Source organism: Phoenix dactylifera, chromosome 10, assembly GCF_051530095.1.
Source record: "Phoenix dactylifera cultivar Ajwa chromosome 10, Ajwa_hap1_PhDact_Kaust_v1.1, whole genome shotgun sequence".
In the NCBI taxonomy this organism is placed as follows: Eukaryota; Viridiplantae; Streptophyta; class Magnoliopsida; order Arecales; family Arecaceae; genus Phoenix; species Phoenix dactylifera.
In genome coordinates this window covers 17,916,356-17,927,297 of record NC_143199.1, presented here as the reverse complement: position 1 = coordinate 17,927,297, position 10,942 = coordinate 17,916,356, and the positions used below count along the sequence as shown (strand labels likewise).

Genomic DNA, 10,942 nt, shown 5'->3' with positions numbered 1-10,942 from the left:
CAATAACAGAGTTTTACGAGGGTATACATGCAAATATCAATTTAATTTTGGAAGGATATTTATATAAAATCCGATATTTAGAAAGATATTAATGCAAAAACTCAACTGTAAAAGACTAATTAAAAAATTCTGATTGATATAGATAATATTGTGCGGGCCAATATATCAGTGACATATCAATCATATTGTATCGGATAAGTGCGATACTGATACATAGGCCGAGCCGGAAACCCTTGTAGCATGGCTTCCAAGGTAAGTCTTCAAAAACCATCATAAAACTAACCACTCGCAGACCGGTCAGACCCCGAAAACGATCCAACGACTCGCAATCACCAGCCGGCCTAATCCGACGGCTAAGATCCTTCCAAGCTCCACATGGTACTTAAATTAATATTTTCTTACTTAGCTATGATATTTATGCGAATTTAGAAATTGGGAAAGACGAGGTCAAGTATAACAACTCCGAGGCAAAAAAAGCAGCGAAGAAAACCCTAACCAATTGCTCTTCTCTGGGATTCGATTTCGAGGTAAATTTATCGACGATTTAATTGTTTTCTACTCGAATTGTACGCCCATGAGGTTGTCAAATTTCCTGTTGGTAGAACTTTTATCGCTCAAAAAACCCTTTTTTGTCTTATTCTGACTTGTTATTCCTTGGTTAGATTCCGTCTTTTGATGTAAAGATGTGATCTTTTTGCTTGGAATCGATAGTTTTCGTGAGAATACGATTTGGGGTGGCTTTGATTAAAGGTTTATGATCGAATTGCTAGATTTCTGTTGCTTTTTTTTTTTGGTGGGGCGGGGGGGGGGTGTCTATTTGGATGAATCATTGGGATATGGATTGAGGGGCTGCATCCAATATTATAGTTTATATCTTTATGTGTTTTGATGTTTACATACAGTAGATTTTATTGGCTTACGGTTTTGCGAAATCGGCCAGCACTTCTAAAACCCTAGAATCGTATTTGGGTACTATTGGTACTGATTTGGGTTTAATATGGTTCTTGAACTTGTAATTAAATTTTTTAACGTTTTATGGAGATAATATGAAATTATATTGGGATTTAAGGGTTCTGTCAGCACGTAATATTAGACCTCTTGCTCTTAGATGCAATCAAGAGATGGAACCCGAATGTTTTTGTATGTTTAAAATATAGTTTGTAAAGGAGTTTGAATGCATATTCTGCATTTGGCTTGATTATGTGTTGCTGTTTTCGTAACTGGATTCTGCACCTCTGAAAGCATATATTTTCCTTAAATCTGTGTTGTCTGATGAGTGGTGTTCTGTTTTGCATTGTTTTGTTTCTTCGTGCGACGTGGTGAATAGTCACTGAATGTCAATGACTTTCTTGAAATTATTTACATGAAAAAGGACTTTTTGAAATTATAATGTTTTGGGGCTTCTGCACATCCAAGAAATAAATGCTACATTTTTCATGTTTCCTGTAAAGTTGTACGTTATCACTAAAAGTAGTTAGCTTTCGTTCTGGTATGCCTTATTTAGTCAAGGGTTTTAATTATCTGATCAGATGATGTAAAATCCAGGAGCATGTGTAATAAAATTAAATTTCTTTTTGTATTTCTTGTTTTTTATGTGGGTAGGACATCATTTGTTAGACTTAAGCCCAGGATCTTTTTCTTATCTGTATAAAAAATTCTGCTTCTGAAATTCTAACTCTTTGAGGTCTTTTTGGAAGGTTTGTTCTCCTATTTACACTATCATTTTGAAGATGGGGGACAATCTGATGGATAAAGTCAGCGCCTTTGGTGAGCGTTTGAGGATCGGTGGTGCTGAGGTGGGACAGAAGATGAAAACTGGCATGAGTTCTATGTCCCTCAAGATGAAGGAGCTATTCCAAGGTCAGAACCAAGCAGAGAAGATTGTTGAAGAGGCCACTGCAGAGACGTTGGAGGGACCTGATTGGTCTAACAACCTTGAGATCTGTGATTTGATCAATGGTGAAAAGGTCAATAGTGTTGAACTGATACGGGCTATCAAGAATCGGATCATCTTGAAGAATCCAAGAGTTCAATATCTTGCGTTGGTTCTCCTTGAGACCTGTGTCAAGAACTGTGAGAAGGCCTTCTCAGAGGTTGCTTCTGAGCGGGTCCTTGATGAGATGGTCAAATTGATTGACAACCCACAGACTGTAGTGAACAATCGCAACAAAGCTCTGCATCTGATTGAAGCATGGGGAGAATCAGGAAACGAACTACGATACCTTCCGGTGTATGAGGAAACTTACAAGGTAGATATGTTGTTAGCATTTTTTATTGGAATCCTCTTAGACAACATGCTATGTTCTTTAGAAAAATGCTTCCTAACAACCAAAATGCTAGCATTGAAATAAATATGTAAATAAATTGATAATTGCAAAGCTAGGCTATATCATTCTTCATCTTATATAAAGAACTTGCAAGGAAATTGTGTTTTTACTCTTTGGGGTATGATTAGAAATCCACTGAATAAGGATTCAAACATTTTTCTGAATGACTTAAAAAGCATTTTCTAAATTCCCATGCTTGGCATATTTAGGAACAACATGTTTAGCATGAAAAGAAGCAATTAAGATTTTTTTTGATTAAGAATTGTTCTAATATTTCTGGTGATTTATTGATTTTTAAATATTCTTAAGTAATAAGAATTATCCCTGTGCATCAACATGGCATTGCCATTAAGTAAAAGGGTGCTTAAAACTGGCAGGATGGTTGTCTCCCTTCTCAATTGGAAATCCAGATTGGCAATTATGATCTCAATATCTGCATAGAATGAGGGATGCCAACTCTGATATTTGTGCCAGTATTTGTGTCGAAGTTTCAAAGTGTGGCTTCATTGTAATATATGATCTCAGGGCTGCCAACCCAACTATATGTATGTATATAACAGATGTTAGGGTTGATAATTCCAACTTTTCCCAGGGCATATTAAAGGATAAGAGAAAATCCATAATTGGGCAGAACTTTTATTAAATATTTTATGGTGCAAGACAATGTGTCGCAACATAAATTTGTATTGCCAAAAGATTTTCTTAGTACCACTCCTTTTGTTTTACTTTAATGCTAATGCTCCTTTACATTTATATGGAAAACAAAAATTCCGTAATTTGTCAATATATGCTTTGTAATGAGGAAATTGTATCTCATGATATTGATGATCAATTCATTGCCCATCAACATGATGAGGTTACCAAGACTATTACAGCAACACCTAGCCATGTTAACTATGCTAACTGATGTAGGCTCAATTGAGCTTTTGTATAAAGGTGGTCTGATGAGTAATCATGTTTCTTGTAGAGTTTAAAATCAAGAGGTGTTCGTTTTCCTGGACGTGATGAGGAGAGTTTGGCTCCAATATTTACCCCACCACGTTCAGTTCCAGAAACGGAGTTGCATGACAATCTGTCTCAGGAGGTTTATAGTGATGGTCCTGTGCAAAGCTTTTCTCCTGAACAAATAAAGGAAGCATTTGATGTGGCTCGAAACAGCATTGAACTTCTTTCGACGGTTTTGTCATCTTCCCCACAGCAAGATGCTTTAAAGGTGAATGATTTTTTGCATTGTATAGCAATAGTCCTTTAGGCCTTCATCCAACAAAAAAATCAATACAGAAATAGGTGCTGTAAAAATGGATAGCTGCAGCATGATTAAACATAATGATAAAAAATTGATATACTTAACATATTTCTATGTAGGATTAATATGGAAAATTATAAGTTGCCCCTTTCATTTGTTGGTTGACAATTGTTTTATATTCTGTGATGCCCTTTTATATTCAAGTTGCTGAACCTTAATGAAGTGCATTATGTTTATGATGAGTAAGCTGGATTAGATCATTAAACTTTTTATTTATGTTTTTGATGAGTAAGCTTGACTTGATCATTCATCTTTTTAGGGGCAATATATATGTTAGTCTCAGAGTTTTGGGTCCTCCAACACAATAAATATGCTTTTATGGTATTTCACATCTGAATACGAAATATGCTTTTCTGCAGTTATATGTCTTCTGTGATTTTTGATATCGAAGCAAAATGAGAAGTGATAGGATGACTTGCTGATAGGATGTTGACTCTTAGGAGTTGCTTATCATTTATGTGAAGGCTTTTTCATCTTTTCCCAATGTATATTTACTTGGTCTTGTGCTAGGAAGGTCAAACATGGAGGCTATTTCTTGCTTAGGCAATTGATGCAACGATTACAGGAATAACAAGGAGTTTAATATGGTGTTTAAAAATGTTTTATGAAGTGTCAAGAGAGGTAATTTGGGTGCAATTGGGACAACTGGGTGTGCAAGCATTAGGAGGCTGTTTCATTGACAAGTTTTACCAAAAACAAGTTTGTAAAAAATCTAAATAATGATTTTTACAAAAATGGTTGTTTGGTTGATTTCCATAAAACTCATTTTGCCAAAACTGGCAGCTTATAAAGCCTGAAAAATTTGTTTTATGAAAAATAGATTCCCCCACTTTTTTCCATAAAACACGTTTTACAGAGATTATATATTACAGTCATTTGTTTTAGAACAATTTTAGGAAAAAAAAATGACAAACTACTAAACAGTCTTTAGGAATACTCGTGGCAGGACTTATTCCAGTTACACTAGCTTATATCAAGGGTCTACACTAAGCTAGGATCTTTTTAAAATGGGTAAAATATTGTTAGTACTTAAGAAGATGCAAAATTTGATTAATGAGAAGAGGACAACTTGGAAATCTAAAGTAGAATTAGGAAAGTATAACCACAAAAAATAAGGCTTAAGAATGTAGTGGAATAAGAATAGGGTCTATGGCATGCAAATATAATGTTTTTATAAATGAAAATGAGGCACTACTCAAAATTAGTGGTCAAGATACATGCAATTGGTTTCGTTATGTTGGACTGTTTTATTACACCAATGATTAAAAATATAGGTAAGTCATGTTTTGTTTTGTAAAACTATCAGTTCGAGAATGAACTTGATAACAGATGCTTTCACAGTGAATTTAAATGACAATCAGGCCCCCATTGTGATATATTTTGAAATGTTGAGCAAGAATCAAGGTCCACGTAACCAAAATGACTGACAGATGTGGAAATTTTGAGTTGGAAGTGTAGTAAACTAGTAAAGGTAAATTGGGAGACGAAGATGTTAAGGTGGAGTAGCATAAATTGAAGTGAAAGTTGTAAAGAATTGGTTGAGATAGATTTGCCCCTCTGTAAGATTAACGCATTCAAATTATTCCTGAGTCTCCAGAAATTCTAACCTCTACTGTTTTGGTTTCTGGTAAACCTATCTCAGTAATTTTTTTTTTTCCGTTGATGTCATTATCAAGTCCTGTTTCAATTGAGCTTTGCATCTGTGCTTTGATGTGCATTGCTTATGTCCTTTTTGCAGATTGATCACACTTGTTCTGCTTGCAGGATGACTTGACAACTACCCTTGTGCGACAGTGCCGCCAATCTCAGTTCACCATCCAAAAGATCATAGAAACAGCCGGTGATAATGAGTCTATACTTTTTGAGGCCTTGAACGTGAATGATGATCTTCAGAAGGGCCTGTCCAAGTATGACGATTTAAAAATGCCACCTGTTGTGCAGTCTGAACCAGAGCCTGCAATGATACCCGTTGCTGTAGAACCTGAAGACTCTCCTCGACTCAGCAAAGAGGAGGTGCTTGTTAGAAGACCGGCCGGCTCCCGAGCACGAGGTGGAGATGATAATATGATGGATGACCTTGATGAGATGATATTTGGTAAGAAAGGAGGCGACTCATCTGAAGGTCAGGATCCGAAAAAGCAGCAGCAGAAGGATGATCTTATCACCTTCTAAAAGCCTTCTTTTTTTTTTTTTGAACTCCCACATTTCCATCATCTCGTTTCAAGGTCTGAGGCCAATTGTAGGGATAGTTGATTGGCCTTGCTGGTTGTAGACTTGAATATTTGATGATTTGTTAGATAAATGATTGATACATGCTTTAGGAGGGAACATTTTCATATTACAATAAAATGTCAGCTTGAGAAATGCTCTCTTTCTGTGCAAATAAGTTAGGAGATTTTACAAGGTCAAATCCAAGCAACCAAGTAATGGGTCTGTGTCAGTCTGTGTGGTGGCTGGTTTGCTTTTTTTTTTTGGTATTAGCTAGCTTGCTTTATTGAAGCCAGTACTAGCAAGGAAACCTTGGGCAACCTCTGTAGGCTCCATGAGAATCAATATCACAAAGAAGCCATGGGGAAGAACATCCACACCACACATCACTTCTCCCAGATGCTACTGAAGTTACCAAAGCAACTAAAGAAGGAAATAACCAATGAGGATAACATTTACTTCCAACTTATAGCCATTCTATATACTTTTCAAAGAAGGATTCTAAAATAATCTGACATCCTCCACGCTGTCAAGCAATATAGACATTCATCACCTTTGCCACTGAGAAAATTTCCTCAGTAGTCATTTTGCCCATTAGCTATTCCTTAGTCTCCAGCAGCATGTATAACAGTGTCCATCTTGTTGAATGTCACTGAAAGTTGTTTTGATGTCCAGATTTTGGAAAATAGAACAAATACAAATGAGGTGACAACTAGCTTTGTTAACTTAGTTTACCCATCCACAAATGGATTGAAACATAACAATTGTGGTACTTGGAAGAATTGCTTCAGTTCTTGGCTTTCATTGCATAAGCATCACCTGAAGATGCTGGAACACAGATATCCAGTCCTGCCAATTAAAAGATGCATCCTCTCCATTAAAACCCTCAACAATTCCTTATTCCTTGTCTTCCCAGGTACAGAGTCCTTGAAATTTCATTTCTGTGATTATTCATTTTGTCACTTTCATCCTAAAATCCATTTGTCTAGAGTCAATTATAATTGTAAACTTTGCAGACTTCTTTATCTAATAACAGAATTTTGCAAAATATTATAATCTTGAAACCTGGACAAATCATATAATTGCGAGACTATATAAGTGTACAGCAAGCACATTCACTCAGTTGATTTATCAGGGAGCATCAGCCCCAATAAACTTGTAGAGTTCTTGCCTTTTGTCCTCTAGCTTGGAGGGGTTCTTGGAATTAAAATGTAGATCCACTCTGTCTTGATGACTTCTCTGGCAAAATCAGACTTGTCCAACTGTTTGAATGTTGTCTGACTGCTCAACGAGCTTAATTACCGGAAGTTATCTCGAGCCTATACAATAGCGCACCTATGAAATTATGCAGCTCTTAGAATTTAGACGGCTACAAGCCCTGCTACCAATAATCTCCACATGAACAGCGACCATTCTTAAAATGATGGAACCGCTGAATGTCCCTCACAATAATTTCCCGCTCAGTCACCTGAGATATGAATTTTGTTGCATTATGGCAGTCAGTGCAGATGCGAAGATTCTTTCGTATCTGAATTGGGGTGCCTGGGCTGGTGTTTATGAGCCCAAACGCAATGGCCAGCTTCTCGCTGTGGGTATTGAGCAGCTGTTCTTTGACATCCTCTTCCACATCATGTATGGACTCGGTATCAGGCATGTAGCCCACAGCCTTAATTTCATCTATCAATCTATCCAGTCTTGCATATATCCTCTCTGCCTGCAGGTGATTTGTACTCCCAGAATAGAAGGTATGAACTTCATTTTTCAAATCGATAGAACTGCAACCAGGAGTCTTCTGCAAGCCGTTCTTCTCCATCATAGTTCTCACCCTGGCAACGTCCTCCCACATAGAAGCTGTTGCATATATATTAGCCAGTAACACATGATATCCGCCATCTTCTGGGTCTAGCTCAAACAGTCTCTTAGCTGCCTCCTCTCCCAACTGTACATTTTTGTGAATCTTACAAGCACCCAACATGGCACCATAAACACTAATGCCAGGTTTGATCGGCATCTTCTGGATGAAGTCCCAAGCTTCATCAAGCTTACCAGCACGACCTAAAAGGTCCACCATAGACCCATAGAGGTCCATTCCTGGCTCAAACCCATAGTCTTTCTTCATGCTTGCAAAGTACTTCTGCCCCTCATCAACTAAACCAGCATGGCTGCAAGCTGATAGAACACATAGGAATGTAATGTTATTAGGTTTCACAGGGCTCCTTTTCATCTCTTCAAACAACTCAATAGCGGACTTACCAAACCCATGAGTTCCATAGCCATCTATCATTGCATTCCATGTCGTCACATGCCTCTCATGAATTGTATCAAAGAGCTTTCTTGCCATGTTAACACGCCCACACTTTGCATACAAGTCAATTAGAGCTGTCCTCACAAAAATATTACCATCCAAACACAATCTAATAGCATATCCATGAACCCATTTTGCCTGCCGTAAGACCGAAAGGTCAGCAAGCGCAGGAATTACACTAACCAGAGAGAAAGAATCTGGCTTTACATTCTCCCACTGCATCATGCTAAAGAGTCTCAAAGCATCATCAGTGCGTCCATTCTGTGCATAGCCCAAAATCATAGCATTCCACGACACAAGAGTTTTTGCCTTCAGGCACTCAAATATCTCAGCAGCAAGATCAACTCTCTTACACTTGGAATACATGGTGATCAGAGAATTCATAACTGAAGCATCTGACCCCAATCCAAGTCTCGTCAGCATCTCATGAACAAATCTCCCCTCCTCAAGATCCCCTAATTCACCACATGCATGCAAAGCGCACATTATGGTGACATCCGTCGGCTCAAAGCCTTGTGCCAACATCTTCTTAAACAGCCTAATCGCCTGCTCAGCATCCCCACTCTGCCCATAACCATCGATCATCGAGTTCCACGATACAACATTCTTTAGCCGCATCCTATCAAAAACCAATCTTGCTTTCTCAATGGCTCCGCACTTTGAATACATGTCCACCAGAGCAGTTGAAATGTTCACCAATGAATCAAATCCAGCTCGAATCGCAACACCATGAACAGATTTCCCGGCCCGCAAAGACCTGATATTGGTGCAGGCAGGCAAAGCCGAAACAAGGGTGATCGAGTCGGGTGCCACCCCGTCATCCTGCATTCTAACAACCATCCCCAAAGCACCCTCTGCCAACCCATTCTGCGCATAACCAGCAACTATCGCATTCCACGCCACCGAGTCCCTCTCCGGCATTCTATCGAACACCTTCCTAGCCTCATCAACTCTTCGGCATTTAGCATACATATTGACGACGGCGGTCATCGTGAAGACATTGGAACTGAACCCATTAGCGATCAACTGGGAGTGGATCTCGCGGCCCCTCGCGAGGTCCGCATTGTCGCCGCAGCTCTTCAACAGGTAAGTGAAGTTATAGACCACGGGGCAGACCTGGGAGTGCTTCATGGTGCAGAAAAAGGCGAGAGTTTTGTCGAGAGGGGAGTGCTTGGCATGGCCTTTGAGCATGGAATGATAGAGGTCGTCGGTCTTGTCGGCTATGGAGTCGAAGACAAGGGCCGCCTCCTGGAGGTGTCCGAAGCGGAAGAAGAGGCCAAGGAGCTTTGTTTGAAAGATGTGCTCGTGGAAAAGGCCGTGCTTGATGACGAGGGGGAGGAATTGGCGGAGCTCTCGGGGGTCGGAGCAGAGCTCGAGGAGGAGGGAAGAGGGGTGGGAGAATAGGTGGGAAGAGATTTGGGGAGTTGGGGATGGGCGAAGGGGGAGAGAGGGATTGGACGGAGGCGGTGGTCTTGTAGAGGAGGAAGAAGAGGGGGAAGGAGGAGGAGCGAAAGGATTCAGGGTGGAAAGCATTTGCCTTTTTTTCCTGAGGATGTCAATCTGAAAAGAGTTGGGGGGGGGGGGGGGGGGGGGGGGGGAGGGGTGGGGGGGTTTATTAGTGCAGTATTATATTAGTGCAGTATTGGTAATAGTATGGATGGTATACCAATATTTAGTACGTAAAAAAAATTATGTATCATATTATATCAATACTATATTAATATAGTACTGATACGAAATTTGGTACCGAGATGATGAATCTTAGTTCTGATACCGTTTATGCTCGTTTTTGGGCCCAAAACTTAGCGGGGAAAAAACAAAAAAAATAATAATCAAAGAGGAATTATATTTAGCCAGATTTAGAATTGTAAAGATGCATTATCCAAAAATTGTATTCAAATTTTTTTTAAAAATAAAATTAGAACCTTCAGCTGCTAACCTCCTTCAGCCTTGCCTATTATTTAAAGAGGGCTTTAGTTCCACCTTAACATATTAGATTAGAAGCTGCTAATTTGAGTGTATATTATTTTCCTATATATTGATTGGTTATTGAATGATGAGGTAACCAATAATTTACCATTAGGGATTGGATCTTTGGTTAATCAACTTGGCTCATGCTTGAAATTTAGAGGTTATCGCGCAAATCATCACCTTTATATTGTTTTCTTAATATTTAACAAATTTAAGGCATAACTTCAAAAGAAAATTTTCATTGTAGAGAGGATGATCTATTACTTGTATAGCATAATTCTAATTCTTAATTGTGAGTAGTGATGAGGAAATAAAACAATAATATTGGCATATGAATATCCATAACTGTAAGGTTTATGAATCCTGAAGATAAGGATTAAAAGAATACATAAAAGAAGAATGATAACCTAGCTCAATTAAATCTTGAATCCTAGTTATACATAGACATGCATACTACCAATGCATTTTATAGATGCATTAGCATGAAAGTTGATAATATGTTAGCCTAGAAAATAAATAATTTATATTATAATAATGTATATAAAATAAGAACATGCTTTACATGCGGATAGGTAGCAGCAAAAGATGCTGATACCCCACCTAAATGAATACCAACTCATCTATTTCCTATCTCAAAGCTCCAATAACTAAGTAATCTCAAATCTTATTTCTTCAGTCGTTATCTCTCTAGAAAAAGAAATATAAGAAGTTCTAATTTAACAAGTAATAATATTAGCGAGATAAATATGACCCTAAAGAAAAAAAAATATCAATGAGATATACCTCAATATGTTTACATATTGGGAACTAAACCTTTATCATGGT

General features: G+C 38.3%; 2 protein-coding genes across 2 annotated transcripts; one reads left to right on the top strand and one right to left on the bottom strand.

Annotated features, from left to right (window-relative positions):
• Positions 1-410: 410 nt before the first annotated feature.
• LOC103723855 (TOM1-like protein 1) lies at positions 411-5,997 on the top strand. Its single transcript, XM_008814927.5, has 4 exons — positions 411-527; positions 1,698-2,249; positions 3,295-3,540; positions 5,398-5,997. The coding sequence occupies exons 2-4, from the start codon at positions 1,731-1,733 to the stop codon at positions 5,803-5,805; spliced, it is 1,173 nt and encodes a 390-aa protein (XP_008813149.3). The 5' UTR covers positions 411-527; positions 1,698-1,730; the 3' UTR covers positions 5,806-5,997.
• An 871-nt stretch (positions 5,998-6,868) lies between these two features.
• Positions 6,869-9,719, bottom strand: CRR22 (Pentatricopeptide repeat (PPR) superfamily protein). Its single transcript, XM_026800265.4, has 2 exons — positions 8,095-9,719; positions 6,869-8,010 (listed from the first exon to the last, which is right to left on the bottom strand). The coding sequence occupies exons 1-2, from the start codon at positions 9,677-9,679 to the stop codon at positions 7,223-7,225; spliced, it is 2,373 nt and encodes a 790-aa protein (XP_026656066.3). The 5' UTR covers positions 9,680-9,719; the 3' UTR covers positions 6,869-7,222.
• Positions 9,720-10,942: the final 1,223 nt, after the last annotated feature.